The sequence below is a fragment of the Dipodomys merriami genome, unplaced genomic scaffold, assembly GCF_024711535.1.
Source record: "Dipodomys merriami isolate MVZ:Mamm:240054 unplaced genomic scaffold, mDipMer1.0.p SCAF_102, whole genome shotgun sequence".
Taxonomy (NCBI): Eukaryota; Metazoa; Chordata; class Mammalia; order Rodentia; family Heteromyidae; genus Dipodomys; species Dipodomys merriami.
Window position 1 is genome coordinate 2,429,470 of NW_027202294.1, and position 20,100 is coordinate 2,449,569.

Consider the following 20,100-nt stretch of genomic DNA (forward strand, 5'->3'; position numbering starts at 1 on the left):
TGCATGCAAGGCAAGCGTTCTACCACTGAGCCACCTTCCCAGCCCCTTGGCTACTAATTTCTGAAGAAGACCATTCATTATTATGTGTTTGTTTCTTGATTTTATTTATATCTTTAGAGCTTTCTGTCCTGTTTGGTCTTGTAATCATGCCCTGTTTCAGGACTGATTGGTTAGTGTTTTAAGGCCCTTAATGGGTTAAGAACAGGTATAGGCCATGTGCCCGTGGCTCATGCTTCTAATCCTAGCTACTCAGGAGGCTGAGATTGGAGGATTGTGATTATAAACATGCCTGGGCAGGACAGTTCATGAGACTGGTAGAATACTATGCTTGAATAAAAAAGTTCAGGGACACTGCCCAGGCCCTGAGTTTAAAGTGCCAGGACTGGTGAGAACATGTGTGCGCGCATGCGCACGTGTGCACGCTCACACACACATACACACACACACACACACATACACACAACAAGGAGTCATTATACGTGCCATTAATGAATTTTTTTGATTTTTTTTTAAATTGTGAAAATACCATACAGAGGGGTTACAATTACATGAGCAAGGTAATGAGTACATTTCTTATCAAGCATTGTTGCCTCCTCCTTTGTTTTTTCTTCCCTTCCCAGAGGGCCCCACCACCACCATTAATGAATTTTTAATGACTGCTTGTTCCTGAGCAGTATTTGTAGTAGTATTCCATGTTAAGTGAGGTTAGCGCCTTTTTATTTTCTTTTATTATTACTATTATTTTGTTCTTGTGAAATTACCGTACAGAGGGGTTGCAATAACATGGGCAAAGGTAATGAGTGCATTTCTTATCAAGCATTGTTGCCTCCTCCTTTGTTTCCCCTTCCTATCCCTTCCCATCTCTACCCCCCACCAAAGTTGTAAAGTTCATTTTTCGACATAAAATCTTGTACATCTCATTGTTGCAATGGGTCTACCTGTATCCCTATTTAAACAATTTGTTTTTTTCCCTTCCCCTCCACAAATTATACCAACATCAAATACAGTGAAAAACAGGGGTTATACCATGGGGGAGGGACATACAAAGCAACAAAGAAATATCTTATAAATACGTTAGAAACAATAGCAAGAAAGAAAAAATCATTTCAGTCCTTATCTTGGGGTTCATTTCACCTAACATCAACTTATCTGACCATTTCTGCTTGTCTCAGACATATACTAGTTATTGCAAATAAGGGAAACCATGGGACCTATATTTCTTTGCGCCTGGCTTACTTCACTTAATATAATTTTTTCCAAGTCTTTCCATTTCCTAACAAATGGGGCAATGTCATTCTTTCTGGTGGAGGGATAGAATTCCATTGTGTATATATACCACATTTTCTTGAGGGGCATCTGGGTAGGTTCCATCTCTTAGCTATGGTGAATAATGCTGCAATAAACATAATTGTGCTGGTAGCTTTAGCATGGTCTTGTTTGTGATCATTTGGGTAAATGCCCAAAAGAGGGATTGCTGGGTCATAGGGTAGCTCTATGTGGGCAGTCTTTTGAGGAACCTCCATACTACTTTCCAAAGTAGTTGAACAAGTTTACACTCCTACCAACAATGCAGTAAGGTTCCCTTCTGTCCACATCCCCTCCAGCATCTGTTGTTATTAGAGTTCTTGATTATAGCCATTCTTACTGGGGTGAGGTGGGATCTCAATGTTGTTTTGATTTGCATTTCTTTTATGGCTAGGGAGGATGAGCATTTCTTCATATGTCGATTGGCCATCCTTCTTTCCTCTTCAGAGAAGTTTCTCTTTAAGTCTTTAGCCCATTTATTTATTGGGCAGCTGTTTCTTTGAGGATTTGTTGTTGGGGATTTAATTTTTTGAGTTCCAGGTATATTTTAGATATGAGACCCTTGTCCGTTGTATGGCTAATGAAGATCTTCGCCCAATCCATTGGCTTTCTATTGATCTTGCTAGCTATGTCCTTTGCCATGCAGAAGCTCTGCAATTTCATGCAATCCCATTAGCTCCTTTTTCTTTATAGACAAAGTGAGCTGCCCTGGAATCCTGATTTTGTGTGTTCATCCATAGAATATACAGTGTGATGAAGAGCAGTAAGTGTTAAGGAAAGCTGCAAAATACAATACTATATCTAGTGCAGTTAGAGCCCATAATAATGTGTAATATTACATTCAGTGAACACAAGTATGGTTATGGTGGATCCACCCACTCTTTGGCTGGTACTACCCCTCATATGTTGAAATACTCATATTTTCACTGTTTCTTTGCCTTCTAGACTTATGGATTTGAAGGAGGTGTGTGAAACTTACTATGGCAAATATACTTAAGTAGATATATGCTTGCCTGTAATGTGCTGCAAATTGTAATTGAATTTTATTTATAAATAAGACTCTACGGAATGTATGGTTAGATTTGATGCACAGAATACCTTGGGTTTCTATGAACCCATCAGCTATGGTCCATATGTCCTTATTATTTGGAATATGGGTATTTCATAGTACTATACTGTGAGTACTGATTTTTATTCCTTTGTTGTTTTGACTACAGTTGCTTTTTGTTATTGGAAGGATTACCAGAGGTTTTTTATAATGAATTCCCAGGTCTATGGTAGAGGAGAATCTCAGTATATTAGTTGGGGTTCAGTCCTGCCCATTATGCTTTTTCTATTGTTGGTTTTACAGATACAACACTCATGTATTCTCTGCTGCCATCCATTTATAAGATACCTGTCATAAGGTATTTGAGTGGGGAATTACATTTAGGCTAACTTCATCTAGAATATGGGAAAGAAGATGTCTGTTTTGTTTGCAAATATGCAAACAAATATGATATACAGTCATTTTTCACTAAGTTATAGAAAGTTTAGAAGCTGTCCTTTGACCTATAGACTTGTCTAGAGCTTGTACTACTCTGAATAAGCTTAGGTCCTAAAACTCTCCTATGATTAAGGCAAAAGCTGGGTATGAAAATGAGATGCTAGTGAGAGAGTTCTTTTGCATTTGAGAATAGAATAAAAGTTGTGCTCTTCTTGTCCAGAAAAAATGTGGTTTTTTTTGCCTGTACTTGCATATATGTATTTTGCATATAATTTTAGGAAGTTCCTGGACTCTTTGAAACCTATCCATGATCCTATGTGAAAAAAACCATGACCTAATTTTATGCTCCAATTAATTTTATTCCCACAGAACATCTTAGTATCTAGTTAACTATTTTTTCTTTACTCAGTGATTATATTGAATTTCTACTGGAGGCTTTAGCGTAGCAATCTCTGCCTTGAACTTCTTGAGGCTACAGATCATTTTGTTTGCTATGTCTAATTTCCTGTGTGTTCTTGTACACTTTGGGCCTATATTTTAGTTTATCACATTATTTTGCTGTGCTTGCATGTTGTATAATGACTTGTTTAAATATCTATTCTCCTTCTAAAAATATTGCTAGCAGACAGGACCTGTGTTTTAATCATTGTTTTATCCCCAGCAGACTACTTGACTTTATTAAAAAGAGGCAGAAAATATTTGTATGTAGAATTTCTGTTAATAATGAGTCAACATTCTCTCAGACCAGCACAATGTTGCTATTGGGCCTTCATAATAATAATAGTAATAGTAGTAATAATAATAGCAATAATAATAAATAGAACCCAACAGGATGATTGTTTTATATTTCTCATGAGCTGACTTCTTCATCATTGATAGGGTCAGACATTCAATTTAGGATTTTTTTCTTTTGTTTGTTTTCCCTTTGGCTGGTCATGGGCCTTGAACTCAGGGCCCTGGGCACTGTTCCTGAGCTTTATCTCTTTTTTTTTTTCTTTTTGCTCAAGATTAGTGCTCTCTCTACCACATGACACAGCTCCTCATCTGGCTTTTTGGTGGTTAATTGGAGATAAGAGACTCATGTACTTTCCTGCCTGAGGTGACTTTGAACCTTGGTCCTCAGATCTCAGCCCTCCTGAGCAGCTAGGATTACAGGTGTGAGCCATCTGCACCTGGTCCAACTTTGTTTTATAGAATTGTTGATATGAAAGGAAGTAGTAGGTAATTTCTCTTTCCTTTGTCTCTTTTTTCCTTATGCACAGATGCATGGAGAGAGAGAGAGAGAGAGAGAGAGAGAGAGAGAGAGAGAGAGAGAGAGTGTGTGTGTGTGTGTGTGTGTGTGTGTGTGTTGTTCCCTGAAGCTTGAACTTAGGGCCTGAACATTGTCCACGAGCTATTTTTGCTCAAGGTGAGCCAAAGCTCTACTTCTGACTTTTTTGGTAGCTAATTGGAGTCACTTGGGCATTCCTGTTCTGGCTGGCTCTGAACCATCATCCTCAGATCTCAGTCTCCTGAGTAACTGGGATTGCAGGTGTGAGCCACTGGTGCTGGCCTGGATTTGCTTTTGAGCAAGTGCAAAAGGAAACTTTGATGTTTTCTTAGTTATTGACCAAAGAATGAGTTGAATGTTTTGAGAGGAGCCTCATAGAGTCATCTTTTACTTTCAGAAAAGGCATTGAGGGCTGGGAATGTGGCTTATTGGTTGAGTGCTTGCCTAGCATGTATGAAGTCCTGGATTCCATTCCTCAGTACTACATGAACAGAAAAAGCCAAAAGTGGTGCTGTGGTTCAAGTGGTAAAACACCAGCCTTGAGCACAGAGAAGCTCGACAGTGCTCAGGCCCTGAGTTCAAGCTCCAGGACTGGGAGAAAAAAAAAAGTAAAAAAAAAGAAAGGGATTGAGGAGTTGCCTGCATTTGAATAGTATTACTTTCTACAATCTGATTTAAAGGCAGACTTATGCTGGCATTTTTATTTCACATTTGTCTGTGGATCACTTTCCTTCTTACCCTTTCACTCTACCATATCCCTGGGTTTTGGGGAAGGGAGTAGAAATACAGAAGGTAAAATGACTTGCTAAGGATCATAGAACTAGACACTAAACAGAGTCATGATTAGAATTTAGAGAGTTCCCTCTTTGCTCAGATGCAGATCACTAGACAACATTTGCCTCCCTGCAGGAAGGAAGGTCTCTAAAGCCCCCCCAAACAATCTGTTCAGCTTCACTGTGCTAAGCAGCATCCAAAGCATTCTTAGATTTGTGGAAAAGGGGGAAATTGTATATGGCCTGACCTTTTAGAGACCCACTGGGAAAAGTGAAAAACCTAGAAAATGTCACAGTTTTGTAGCTCCAGCTGGTTCCCTCATTACTAACAGAAGCCTATGCTTTCATGGTTAGGTACACCTTGAGGCTGGGAATTGAGAGCCTTTTGTTGGAAACTTGTTATATAGGATTGAATTTTTTCAAGAGAAAAATAAATTGAGCCGTAGATTTATATGGTAATGTTTGTGTAGGTATAGCTTTGGTGGTTTGGTAGTATGTCATAAACTTTGAACTCAGTTATCTACTTCTTTTAGTTTAGTTTCTTTTTTCAACTTTTAATTTTGATATAATTATAGACTTATGGGAAGTTGGAAAAATAGTAGTAGAGTTTTATGTACACTTTATCCAGCCTTTCCCAAGGGTAACATCTATAATGTAATACTGTTACTTTTGTTTTGAAGGTAGGAAAAAACATAGCAGTAAAATGCTAGGGTAGATGTGAAATGAAACTTTGGAAGCTGCTATTGGTATTTTATTTACTTTGTATTTATTTTGTGCCAATACTGGGACTTGAACTCAGGGCCTCAAGTCTAGTTCTTCCTAGATTTGTTTGTTCTACCACTTGAGCCACAGATTCACGTCTGATTTTTTTTTTTTTTTTTTTTTTTGGTAGTTTGTTGGGGATGAGAGTCCTACAGAATTTCTTGCTCAGGCTGGCTTCATGCCATGATCCTCAGCTCTCAGCCTAGCTGGAATTACAAGTGTGAGCCACCAGTGCCCAGCTACTCTGGCATTTTTGCTGGTTATTTGGTGATGGAGTCTTGCCAGCTTTTCAGCTTCGGCTGGCTTTCAACGTTCTGCCTCCAGATTTCAGACTCCTGAGTAATAGGATTATAGATATGAGCCACCAGTGCCTGGTGGGTTTTTCTAAAATGCCGTTTAAAATTGTCTTCCTTCCTTCCTTCTTCCTTCTTTCCTGCCTCCCTCCCTCCCTCCCTCCTTCCCTTCCTTCTTCCCTTCCCTTAGCTTTTTCATTTAAGGCTGGTGCTCTACCACTAGAGCGAAAGCTCCACTTCCAGATTTTTTTTTCAAATTTTTTATTGTGATTAAGTGGTTACATAATTTCCCAAATTTCACAATATTGTAAGATAGTGAAGCTTAGTTAAAGTCACAAACACATTCTAACTTTCATAGGACAAATTGTCTATCATGGTCTTTAATATTTATGAGTTCTATTTATGAGTTCTTTGCAATACAGTTATTTCTTCCACATTGGGTGATATGTACATTTCTTTTGTTTTGCATGGCATCAGCTGTTTTCTCTTTCCCACCTGTTCACTCCTTCCCATTACTGCCATTGAGTTGCTTAGTTCATTTTGGTCAGTTTGCAGTTGATGGGTCCTGCTGTTGTATGTTTTTCCCTGATTCCCTCTAGTTCTGTGTCATCCTCCTGGTTTCCCTCCGGTGTGCACATATATACCATACATGTGACCAGCAGCATGGGGGTTATTTAGTAGTGATTCGACCAGATGAGTGGAAGTCCTTTGTTTCTTAAGTCTTGTTATTTTTGTTGTCAGATTTTTGATGGTTAATTGGAGTCTCATGGACTTTCCTGCATGGACTGGCTTCAGTGATTGTCAGATCTCTGCTTCTTGAATAGCTAGGATTAAAGGTGTAAGCCACTGGTGCCCAACTTCCTTATTTCTTATTTTCTCTGATTTAGGGAAATAACTAAGATTATATTCCTAGGCTTGATATGACTGATTAAATTTAGTTTCTATGTACAAAAAGATAGGCTTCTTTCCTCTATAGGTAATCAGTGCCTTAAAAGTTAGAATGTTCTAATACAAGAGTATTAGAAGGTATCAATCTAGTTTTATAATTTAGTTATGAAAGATTCTGTATAACACTATAGAAAACTTAAGGACTGAAAAAGAATGACAGAAAGTTTTTTTTTCCCCTTCAGATACTACATTTAGATAAATCCCAAATTTATACTATTTTGAATCTTTTTTTCATTTCCTTGGAAACTTGGCAGAAGCAAAAGATAAGAATTTCTAACAGGCTAAGCCTGTTAGAGGAAAAAAGATTCCCACATAAAAGCCCCTAAAAGAGTGAGAAAATTGCTCTTTTGTTCCTTTCTCTGTATATGCAAGTTATTTTCTATCTAGAGAATCATCAACTCTTTTAGGCCTATCAGCATCTTGACAAGTTAAGGGGACAGGACAAAGAGTAGCTATGCTCTGCTTGTTCTATTTGTAAACTGGTTTGATAAGCTATCATCCTTTCTTGGGTCTTGAATGAATAGGACAGGTTTGTCACTTGTCTCCCCTTAATTTTCTAGAAAGTAAATGACTGATGTAGATCTGGTATGTTCCATTACTTCATAATGGGTCTTTTTGGCTATCACTTATACAATGTTAGAAAAAAGAAGCAGGTGGTTTAGGATCCTAGAAGAAGGCAGTGACTTAGCATGTTTAGCTATAGAAAGGTGCAGAGGGATCCTACATTTCCCAGAGTCTAGGGTCTGTAAGGGTTTATGTAAAAGGTAATTTTCATAATAAAGAGGGGAAACAGAGATAGTGTTTAGCAGATTCACATTAACAGCAACAAAAATGGTAAGTATGACACCTGACTTCCATTTAAAGGAAGGAATTGTTATATTTTCTGGGTCATCTAATGGCACGCAGGCTGTTGACTACTGACTTATGTGATCTGTTTAACTTCAAGATGCTCAGAGCACATAACCAAACCATTTTATTTATTTATTTATTCTGTAGGATTCTACTGGCCTCTGTGTGTCATTAAAATGCTTATTTAGGTTTGTAGCTAGCAGATCCCTGTATTCTGAAAAGTCATCTCATACGTTTTTAAATTATTCTACTGGTAGGTATTATCTTCTTAGTCCTTCCTAATCACTACTCTGTTGATTGGCTATGAACCTGCTCATTGCTGGTGATATTCCTTAGTAATTGGTGATTTTGTCCAGAGATGCTGGTTTTGGTGGCATTAGCTTATTATACTAGTGCTATTTCCAGCTTTTCCTTAAAGTTCCTTGATATCTCTCCTAAGCAGGTGAGATGCTACTACTTCTATCAGTCACTTCTATCATTATCCATCTCCTTTAAGGAAAAGGCTTTGATTGGGCTTGGTGGAACCCTATTCTAGCTCAATATCAGGTCACTAAATTAGGGCTTCCTAAGTCTTGTCTTTGCCTCTTCTCCTGCTCTTTATTGTATCTAAAAGCTACTCAGACAGCTCTCTGACCTGATTCTTTAGAGATACGTATTTGTGCTCTGCTGGAATCTCTGTCTCCTTCTTGTTTTTAATCTTATTTAAATGTCATTCATTTGGTTTCATAATTAAGCCTCTCTCTCCTCTGACTCTCTGAGGTAGGCATCTGAGCTACCAGTTAATTGTGCCTTCCTGTAGTTGGCTTGTTCCTATCTGCACCTAGTTTACCTTGACGTGGGAGACAGGGTTTAGTTCTGTAGAGGCTCCCATATCCGTTATTCACTCTACTCCTACATGGCAACACAAATTGCTACTATCTTCCTTCCCTTCCCCTGTATAAAAGCAGAGTAGAAAGAAATCTGGGGAAGTCTCATTGTGTAGGGTACATTAATGCTAGGAACAGCTCAGCAAATAAAGTTCTTTATGAGGTGATGGGAACTTGTGTAAGGTGTCAAGATTCTCAGGGTATGGTACTTTGCTCTTCCTATTTGACAATTAGGTTGCTTTTTCTATTTCTGGTAACTTACTTGGGACTTAAGGAATCAACAAAGATACCTGGTCTTATTCATCTTCTCAGAATCTGGACATATACATTATCCTTTATTCTACCTGCATCTGTATACAGAGAAGTCTGAATTTCTACATACTGCTGTCATATTATTTCACTAATTATGATACACATGACTTTCCAAAAAAGTAAATAAACAAATAGGCTGAAGGTAAGTATGAGGCTGATGGTCTCTAGTGTAGATCTAGTTGCCTCCTGTATAAAGTTTAAAAAAGCAGTGGTTGGAACCAATTTGCAGTTCCTAGAAAGAAGCCCAGAAACTATTTCTAGGGGCCTGGAAATAGAGGAGTGGAGAGGAAAGGAGAGGAGAGGACAGGAGAAGAAGAGGGAGAGGGAGGAGGAGGGGATAGGGGAGAGGAAGAAGGAGAGGAGAAAATTTTAGTCTAGGTAAGTGTTGGTAACAGTGTAGTGGCATATAGGACACTACGTAGTTCATTTAATGAGTGTAAAGTCTTAAAGTGATGAAAGAGAAAAGCAATGTTGCATAGGGTATTTGGTCCATTCTTTTTTGTTTGTTTGTTTGTTTGTTTATTGTGAAAATATACAGAGGGGTCACAATTACATGGGCAAGGTAATGAGTACATTTCTTTTTTGTGTGTGGTGTAAATTTATTAAATTAAATCATGGAAATAAGATCACAGGGCAGGATGTTCTTTTTCCATCAGGGTAGTGTCCTGAAGAAGAACACTCACTTGCTAGCAAAGGCCATAATCTGTTCTTTGAGAGGAGACACTGCATTCGTGGCCTGTAAGCCCCAGGTCCTGAGCAGCACCAATGGTATGGCACTGGTAGAGTAGAGCCTCTTTAGGAAGTCTGTAGCAGCCAAAAGAGCAGTGTTGTTTTAAGGTTCCTGTTAGCTGGGTGTTGGTGACTCTTGCCTGTAATCCTAGCTACTCAGGATGTTGAGATCTGAGGATGGTGGTTCAAAGCCAGCCCGGGCAGGAAAGTCCATGAGACTCCTATCTCCAATTAACCACCAACACTGCCTTGAGCTGAAGAGCTCAGGGACAGGGCCCAGGCCCCCAGAGTTCAAGTCCCTTGACTGACCAAAAAAAAAAAAAAAAAAAAAAAAAGCTGCCTGTTAAAATAGTAGTTGAGGATGTAGCTCGGTGCTAAAACACTTGTCAAGCATGTGTGAGACCTTGAGTTTAATCCCCAGCACTGCAAACAAAAAATAAAAGTAAAATAAAATCCTATAGATAATTACTTTTTCCAGAGGTATTTTAGTAGTAGGGGAGTGGTATCTGACTTGAATTATCAGAAGTAGCACACAGGTCTCTGCAGTACTGACTCTCAGAGCATCATAGAGCTTGACTCTCCTCTATGCTTGCCTCTGCTAATGTCTGGACCCAGGTTGCCTCTTGGTTTGTGTCAGAAATTACTCTTTTCCTCCCCTCATATATATCACTTTGCCATCCCTGACTCTGAATCCCAGAGATCAAGACTGGCTGTAGTTCTAGCACAGGAGCAATAAATCATCACTCTTTCATTCTCTCCTCCAGCTTTCCTGCCCCTTAATTACCACTTGGCCACTGCTGAGTCTGCATCTTTGTGCTGTGTGGGCTGAGGACAAAAGCCCTTGTTGATTGGATGTGTGCAAAAGCTGCTTTGTCTCTCTAACCCTTACATTCCTCACAGTGCCACATGTGTTACTCATCTCTTTCTCTTGTCTCCTGTAGATTTATGGGGTTTGATTGTTAGGTCTATTTATTCATTCACAGGATTTTGTAAACCCTGAGGATTAGGGAGGTGAGATTGGGCAGCCCCTATATGGCTCAGTCATATGATCTTCATTTAGGAAGGCAGTTTGGGCTGGAGTTAGTTTATCTGTATGTAACTTCTGGGCTCCTGGTAGAACTAAGCAGTGTAGGATGTATTATGGCCTTCCTCTCAACACCCCCACCCCAGCCAAGTTCAATAGATTACTTAGTAACAACACTATGAAAAGGGCCAGCTGCCTAATCATTTGCCTTTCTATCATGAAACTCAGAGAACTTACATCCAGAGAGGGGTTAAGGTTTCATAAATGAGAACATCTGCCCAGCTCTTTGCTTTTAGAGGGGAAGACTCAAACCTTAGAAACAGAATGATGGTGCAGCTGGGCTCTTGCACTTCTTTTGCCTGCTGTTTCTTTACTGTACCCATGCTGTTAGGGGACTGAGAGTGAGGAGCGTTTTGTGGCAGGCAACAGTGTCTGAAGTCTTACTCCTACTCTTCCTTTCCTGATGTTCCAAATCAAAGAACACATCTCTGCTCTAAGAGTAGTAACGTTCACACAAAGCTCAGGCAGCATGGGAGAATGGGCTTTTTTGTTAGCAAAGAAGGAAGATACAATTTTAGAAAGGAAGAGGTCAGAGCTGGACATTGTAGTCTATTGTAGTGGAGTCTGTAATACTAACACATGAGAGACAGAGGTAGGAATAGTTAAAGGCTAGCCAGGGCTACATAGTAAGATTCTGGAGTGGGGGGAGAGGAGAGGAGATGGGCAGGAAAAGAGAGGAGAGGAGGGGAGGGGAAGAGAAAAGAAGAAAGAAAGGGAGAGGTCAAGGCTTTTGAGTTAGAGATCTTGAATAGGTTTGAGTGGGAGAGAATAGAAGGATCACAATTCCCTTAGCTGTAAGAACTTGCAGTTCCCTTCTGTAGTTTCCCATTGAAAAGGGAAGTAAATAAGAGAGCCTTAGTCAAGATGGACAGCTTTCATCCCATGGACAAATGCTCTAAGTGAATAAGCACATGGTAACCGAGAATTTCTTTTATGTTTAATGCTTATTTGCAAAAATGTATTTAAAGTGTCTGTTAAATATAGAGACTTGTAGACTCCTTTTTATTGAGATTCCTTAGGTTTTAGCAGTCTTTCCTCTTAACTAAGTATTGTCAAGTACAGAGGGGAAAAAAATCTTTTCAGTAAATGTTATCACTGTCAAGAGAGGATAGAACAACTATAGAACGGGGCTGGGAAGGTGGCTCAGTGGTAGAGCGCTTGCCTTGCATGCCTGAGGTCCTGAGTTTGATTCCTCAGCACCACATAAGCAAAAAGAAAAAAGCCGGAAGTGGCGCTGTGGCTCAAGTGGTAGAGTGCTAGCCTTGAGCTGAAGAGCTGAGGGACAGCGCCCAGGCCCAGAGTTCAGGCCCCACGACCGGACCCAAAAAAAGAAAAAAAAAAAAAACAACTATAGAACAATTATAGAATAACTATAATTAGTCAAGGGCTCTGTGTGATTGTGTGTGTGTGTGTGTGTGTGTGTGTGTGTGTTTACGTGTATTCGTGCATTCGTGCTGAAGAGGTAGAAATTGAGAGAGAGACAGGCAGAGTGGAGTATTGAACCCAGGGTCTTGTGCATGCTAGGCAATTGATCTACCAATAAGGTGCATTACAAGCTCTTTTTAACTTTTATTTAAGATAGGGTCTTGGTAGGTTGCCCAGGTTAGTCTTGAACTTTTGATCCTTTTGTCTCAGTCTCCTGAGTAACTGAGATTATAGACTTGAGCCATCACACTTGGTAGGATTTTCTTTTTTCTTTTTATGAGCTCTCATCCTACCCAGAGTGGTAGCCCAGCTATATGTTCTACAGCAATGATATTTGAAACAGGTGTATGGCTAAAATTTGTTGACAATAGATGCTAGCAGTCTGAGGTGGAAGGGGGGTCCTCATTTTATCAGTAAATTGAGCAACTTTGCTAGGGGACTAACCATATGGGAGTAAATTTGGAACACTAAGATATCATTTCTAGGCACAATTTTTTAGCTTAATTGCTATTTAAGTAGTGGCAAGAAAGCTGGATGCTGGTGGCTCATGCCGGTAATCTTAGCTACTCAAGAGGCTGGATCTGGAAATTGTGGTTTGAGGCCAGTCTGGGCAGGAAAGTCCATCAGACTTATTTCCAGTTAACCACCAAAAAGCCAGTAGTAGAGCTGTGTCTCAAGCAGTATGGTGTTAGCTCAATAACAGCAGCCAAGCCCTGAGCTCAAATCCCAGGACCAGCACCACAAAAAAGAAACAAAAAAAGTGACAAGAAGTAGACATGTATCTGGGAAGGTGCTTGCCTTAAATATACCAACCTATCTGCTCTTTGAGGGGATGGAACCCAAGGCCTTGTGCATGCTAGCAAAGCAGTCTACCACTGAACCACACCCATAGTATCTCCATGTATTGAAATAGCATAGCGTACCTCATAAATAAGTACAATTATAACATGTTAACCACTTAATAAAATATCTTGTTTGGTAAGTGAAGCTTACTCACTCTAGTCCTGTGATTTTGCTATAGAGCTACTCTGCTTTCATTGACCTTTATTGATTATGGTTGTGATTTTTTTTTTTAAGCCTTGATAAATTTGCTGAAGTTCCTTATGTCAAATGAAACTGTACTTTTGGCCAAACACAACATTTTTACATTAGCCCTTATGGTGAGTAACAATTAAATATTTCTTTTTTTGAATCTATATGCTTAGACAGAAATGGACTGGTTTGAAACTGGAGCTGATCTTCTAGGGAACCAGGCTATATTTTCCTTATGGATCAGAATCTCTAGACTGCTACTTTTATCATTTATGTATTTAGCAAACCTGGGGACTTTTTCTCCTTTATGGGAGAATATTCATGTATGAGTGTAGGTCAGATTTCTGTACACAAATAGCCTAGTCACAGACAAGAGACTTTACTATTTTAATATAATTTGTGTAATTATAAGTTTGAGTGAATTTTCAATAATGACTGTATTTAATAAGCAGCTTACAAAAATTCTTGAAAATTAGCTCTTGTAATTCAGGAATAGTTGGCTGTAACATTCTGATAATATTTTCTGATCTTCATATTCTTATGTGTTAAATGGGTTATTCTTTTTTAGATTGTGAATCTCTTTAATATGTTTATCACATATGGAGACACATTCCTGCCAACTCCCAGCAGCTATGATGAACTTTACTATGAGATTATCCGCATGCACCAGAGCTTTGACAACCTCTACTCTATGGGTAAGCTCATTTCTTTTTATTCTATCCTGGTCCTCTATGTGGTTTTTGTTAAGTCAGAGGAAAATACTACAAAAGACTCTCCCTCCTATAGTTGGTTGGTGCCCTGGCTTTACATAGAAATAAAGTAGTCTCCTCTTTTTTCCTAAAGCAGTAGGAGAGTATATTGTGGACCTTTTTGCCTATAGCAACTAACGTTTCATCTTAGTGGAAAAATCCTTTGTTGATGTTTATGAAAGAGAGACTAAGAAGCTGGTAGATTTGGTAAATTCCACTGATGGGGGTGAAAGTGTGGGTGGGAATTGATAGCAGCAAATAGAAAAGCTTAGATCCCAAAGGAACATTGTGTAATTTGAGAAGGTATAGGATTTTAGAGTTTAGTGTACCTGTGTATTTTTAGCATAACTTACAAGAAGTGGGCATTAAATAAAAATCATTTTGGCAAGCCTTTCAGTAATTGGCTCACTAAAAATTGTATCTTCAGCCATAATGAGTACAACTTATTTCTGTGTCCCTGCAAGTTTGGGAAACTAGCCTAGTAAATTCTACCTATGTGGAGTGGGAAGGAGCACTGTAGATTGAACAAAACAAAGCCACTCAGCAAAACTATTTCATTTCAAAAATCCCAACTTATGAGCCTCGGTTGTAGCTCAAGTAGTAGAGCTCTTGCTTAGCAAGACCCCCATTACCATCAGAACAAAAAAGAAAAGAAAAAGGAAAAAAGTCCCACTTTACTGTATTGAGATATAACTGTGTAATAAACTGTTAATGTTTAAAATTTTGGATTGAGTACGTAGTTTTAAGTGTAGAACACCTGCTTAAGAAATGGAGGGGGCTGGGCACTGGTGGCTCACACCTGTAATCCTAGCTACTCAGGAGGCTGAGATCTGAGGATCGCGGTTCAAAGCCACTCGGGCAGGAAAGTCCGTGAGACTCTTATCTCCAATAAACCACTAGAAAACTGGAAGTGGTGCTGTGGCTCAAGCGGTAGGGCACTCGCCTTGAGCTGAAGAGAGCAGGGACAGCACCCAAGCCCAGAGTTCAAGCCCCACGACTGACCAAAAAAAAAGAAAAGAAAAGAAATGGAGGGCCCTTTAAGTGTAGAACACCTGCCTAAGAAACACGTGTGTGTGTGTGTGTGTGTGTGTGTGTGTGTGTGTGTGTGTGTGTGTGTGTGTGTGTGTGTGTGTGTGTGTGTGTGTGTGTGTGTGTGTGTGTGTGTGTGTGTGTGTGTGTGTGTGTGTGTGTGTGTGTGTGTGTGTGTGTGTGTGTGTGTGTGTGTGTCTTGGACTCTGTCACTGAGCTTTCGTGTTCAGGGCTAGCTCTCTCTTACCACAGCTGCATTTTCAGTTTGGTAGCTTGTTGGAGATAAGAATCTCATTGACGTTTCTGCTTGGCTTGGCTTCCACCTGTGATCCCCAGAGCTCCGCCTCCTGAGTAGCTAGGATTGCAGGTGTGAGCCATTGGTGCCTAGTCCTAATTAATTAATTACTGTTGGTCATGGGGCTTGAACTCAGGGCCTGTGTTCTGCCCCTGAGCTTTTGTTCTCAAGGCTAGAGTGCTACTACTTGAGCCACAGCTTTACTTCCACCTTTTTTGGCAGTTACTTGGAGATAAAAGTCTCACGGACTTTCCTGTCTAAGTTGGCTTTGAACTGCAAATAACAAATAACAAATTTTGATGTTTTGATGTGTATATATGTATGCAAAACAGTCACAGTGACCAAGATAATGAAAATATCCATTACTTCTCCAAATCTTCCTTGTATCCTTTATGATCCTTTTATCCCTCTCCCCTTCTTCCCTTGCCCCATCCCTGGATAACTATTGATCTGCTTTTTATCACTCTAGATTAATTTGCTTCATCCCTTGTGATGAGACTATTTGTAGAAATTTCAGCTTGTGGGCTGGGAAGGTGACTCAGTGGTGGAGTGCTTGCCTTGCATGCATGAGGCCCCGGGTTTGATTCCTCAGCACCACTTAAGCAGAAAGAGTCGGAGGTGGTGCTGTGGCTCAAGTGGTAGAGCGCTAGCCTTGAGCTGAAGAGCTGAGGGACAGCTCCCAGGCCCAGAGTTCAGGCCTCATGACCAAAAAAAAAAAAAAAATTCAGCTTGTTTTTGGGACTCCAATGTCGTGAGAAGAGTAGAGAGGATTTGGAATAAGCAGCAGGAGTAAGAATAGAAACAAACAGTAGAAGAGGATTTCATAGAAGGACCACATTTTTTTTCTAATAGGATTTAGCTTTTGAGCAATGGAGGGTATTTTTTTAAGAATTGATGTATAGCTTTGATATTATATTTCAGTAGAATATTTGCATATTAGTGGGATGTTTATATTATATCAGAAGGATCTTTTCAACTGACTTAAAATTAAGTTAAGTAGGAGAATTGTTATACCTGTTACAAGAACTTTGAGGACAGACAATTCTGGAATGGTATGACCAGATGTTCAACAACATCAGCAAGTATTCCTATTTTTTTTCACTTCTCTGCTTTTTTATTTGTAGAATAATAGCTTTAGTACTAGTATATTTCCCCTCAGAACAGCAAGTTCCATTTGTCACAAGATACCTGTCTCGGGGCTGGGAAGGTGGCTCAGTGGTAGAGCGCTTGCCTTGCATGCCTGAGGCCCTGGGTTCGATTCCTCAGCACCACATAAGCAAAAAGAAAAAAAGCCGGAAGTGGCCCTATGGCTCAAGTGGTAGAGTGCTAGCCTTGAGCTGAAGAGCTGAGGGACAGCGCCCAGGCCCAGAGTTCAGGCCCCACTATTGGACCCCCCCCCCCAAAAAAAAAAGATACCTGTCTCTTTGTATTTGAGAACTCTCCCAACAAGCTTCCCATTGGCCAAATGTGCTACATGTACCCTGGTGTAGTTTGCATTCTTGTTTTCACATAATGTAGAATTTTCTAAGGTTGAAAAACTGTCCCAGAGGCTTTAGCACCTTGTCAATAAATTAATGAATATCTCTCTTTTTTTTTTTGTTTGTCATGGGGCTTGAACTCTGGGCCTGGGTGCTGTCCCTCAGCAATTCAGCTCAAAGCTAGCATCTACCACTTCAGCCACAGCACCACTTCCAGTTTTCTGGTGGTTAATTGGAGATAAGAGTCTCACAGACTTCCATGCCTGAGCTGGCTTTGAACTGTGATCCTCAGATCTCAGCCTCCTGAGTAGCTAGGATTACAAGAGTGAGCCACTGACACCCAGCTTGAAGATATCTTTTTTTTTTGGTCGGTCATGGGGCTTGAACTCTGGGCTTGGGCATTGTCTTTGCACTCTTCAGCTCAAGGCAAGTGCTCTACCGATTGAGCCATAGTACCACTTCCAGTTTTCTAGTGGTTTATTGGAGATAAGAATCTCACGGACTTCCCTGGACTTTCCTGCCCCGCTGGCTTTATCTCCAATGAACCATCAGAAAACCGGAAGTGGTGCTGTAGCTCAAGTGGTAGAGCTCTAGCTTTGAGCTGAAGAGCTGAGGGACAGCACTCAGGCCCAGAATTCAAGCCCCACGACCAACAAAAAAAATGAAAAAATAAAATAAAATAAAACAACAGTAATAATAATAAAAAGAACCAGAAGTGCTGGCCTTGAGCACAAAAGCTCAGGGACAGCACGTAGAACCTGAGTTCAAGCCAGGACTGACACACACACACACACAAAACATATAAGTATATTTGAGTGCCCACCAGATACTTGCTCTTTTTTTCTTTCTTTCCTTCTTTCCTTCTTTCTTTCTTCTTTTTTTTCTTTTTGCCAGTTGTGAGGCTTGAACTTTGGGCCTGAGTGCAGTCCCTGAGCTCTTCAGCTCAAGGTGAGCACTATACCACTTGAGCCACAGCATCATTTCTAATACTTGGTCTTTCTTTTTTTTTTTTTGTCGGTCGTGGGGCTTGAACTCTGGGCCTGGGCACTGTCCCTCAGCTCTTCAGCTCAAGGGGAGCGCTCTACCACTTGAGCTACAGCGCCACTTCCGGTTTTCTGGTGGTTTATTGGAGATAGGAGTCTCATGGTCTCTCCTGCCCGGGCTGGCTTTGAACGGTGATCCTCAGATCTCAGCCTCCTGAGTAGCTAGGATTACAGGCATGAGCCACCAGCGCCCGGCTAATACTTGGTCTTTCAAAGAGTGCTTATGTTGTCTTTTTTTCTGAGTGGTGCAGTTACTATAATGTGTGGCTCTGAAGATCATAGGTGATAGAGGTTATATTCGATTTGCTATTTCTATTATCTCTCCTCTTGTGAATGAGTTTGGGAAAGACAGATTTGGTCAGATTGGGAAGAGTCTTCCTAGTGAAATGTTTCACAAGCCACATGATTAAGCTAGAGGAGTAAAACCACATTACTCCTTGATTAAAACATGACCATCCTCTAGCTGGAGAGGCTTTTGTTACCCTCCTAGTTTCAGAGGGATGCATATGGAGCATGAGCAGACTCTTATGTCAGCCAGTCATTTCTTCTAAATTAGCCCTAGCATTAGAGAAATGATAAATACAGCACCAGATTTTCTTCTTTGTAGTTTCCATCCCCTTCCCTTTTCCCTTCCCTTCCCTTTGCCCTTCCCTTCCCCCTCCCTTCTTTTCCCTTCCCCCTTCCCTTCCCTTTTCCCTCCCTTCCCTTTTCCCTTCCCTTCCCTTCCCCCTTCCCTTCTTTTCCCTTTTCCCTTCCCTTCCCTTCCCTTTCCTCCCCTCTCCTCCCCTCCCCTTTCCCATTTCCCCTCCCCCTCCCCCTTCCCTTCACTTCTCTTTCTTTTTGTTGGTCTTGGGACTGCCCTGAGCTCTTCAGCTCAAGGCTAGTGCTCTACCACTTCTGGTTTTCTGATGGTTAATTGGAAATAAGAGTCTCATGGACTTCCTGCTTTTACTGGCTTTGAACTTTTATCCTCTGTTCTCAGTCTCCTAAGTAGCTAGGATTACAGGCCTGAGCCACTGGTGACCCGCTTCCATTGTAGTTTCTAAATGAATGGAAAAACTAAGCCTCTTAACAAGGAGTCAAGGCAAAGAATGAGTAGTGTATGTTTTGGGCAGTAATAGTGTTTGAACTCAGGGTATTATGCTTACTTACTAGGCAAGCATTCTACTCCAGGAGTAGAGTAGTTTGATGGAAAGCAAGAAGTTAGAAACAAAAATTAACTAGAGAAAAGTCATTGGAAGAATCTGTAAGTTTTAATGTTTTCCTCTTGTCTGAGGTTGTTTTTATCAGAAGATTGGCACAGGTTTTGATTATTCTAATAGTGTTATTGAAATGTGTTCATTCCTCATGTATGTGCTGTATATCAGGGATCTGACAAATCTGTTCTTTCCTTTACAGTTCTTAGGCTTTCTACCAATGCAGGCCAGTGGAAGGAGGCAGCTAGCAAGGTGACCCACGCCTTGGTTAATATCAGGTAAGTAATGAGACTGTCTTTTTTTTTCAAAGATCTTTGGCTCTCTCTGAGCTTTATTGCACCTGTCTAAGGAGAATACATGAAGCACTACTGCTATTTTAAACCCAATACTGTAGGAGTTGAAGAAGTTGTCTTACTTGATCAAGAAAAGCAGGAGAACATGAAGCTTTCATTTTGTCATATTGAAATAGCTCAAAGTGCTGGCTGTTCTGTGAATTTTCTATCAAGAGATGTTTGTGAGTGCTTCTCAGGTGTCTTAGCTGCCAAAGTGTTTCCTATGTAAAAGCTAACTATCTAAAAGCTTTTCTCTGAAGATTTCTTCTGCTATTCTCTATGACATTACCTGATGACTCATGGGGTTCTAGAACTTTTGACATTATATGTGGCTATTTCAATTTGTAGTAAACAGGAAGAGGAATCCATAGGACTAAGTCATCTTAGATTCCTTATGAAACACAATACAGTTCTAGAGTGCTGGGTATGTTGTGTGAGACTTGGAACTAGTCAGAGTCATGAGAGGCGCCAGTCATTCACTCCCAAGAGTGTACTGTTCCTAAGTGAAAAAGTGCTTATGGCATTAGGGAACCTAACTGATTTTTCTTCTAGTCTTTGCTGTCTTCATGCCTGTGATTTTCCATTTTCTCAACAGTTATTAAATTGTTTTGCAAACAATTGAAAAATTAACATTGAGTAAAAGAGGGAATCGTAACAGATGGGGAACTTGATTTAGCTCCAGATGTAAGTAAGCCTTGACAGACATTCCCATAATAGTAATGAACATGCACAACTTGGTATAGATTCTAATGTGTGACAGAGCTGGGGTAGAATGTTTGTTCCTGTATCTTTCTTTCACAAAGGTAGACTGTCCTGTCCCTTCAGTGATTTACTACAGTGTTTG

The 20,100-nt window shown here is 40.2% G+C and overlaps 1 protein-coding gene across 3 annotated transcripts in view; it reads left to right on the forward strand.

The window, feature by feature from the left end:
• Nucleotides 1–20,100, forward strand: part of Armh3 (armadillo like helical domain containing 3) — a 208,568-nt gene that overhangs the window by 101,952 nt on the left and 86,516 nt on the right. For all 3 annotated transcript variants that reach the window (XM_069994911.1, XM_069994912.1, XM_069994917.1), the window contains 3 exons: nucleotides 13,180–13,262; nucleotides 13,703–13,829; nucleotides 19,127–19,202. In XM_069994911.1, coding sequence (XP_069851012.1) covers nucleotides 13,180–13,262; nucleotides 13,703–13,829; nucleotides 19,127–19,202 — 286 coding nt within the window. The remainder of the gene's footprint in view (nucleotides 1–13,179; nucleotides 13,263–13,702; nucleotides 13,830–19,126; nucleotides 19,203–20,100) is intronic.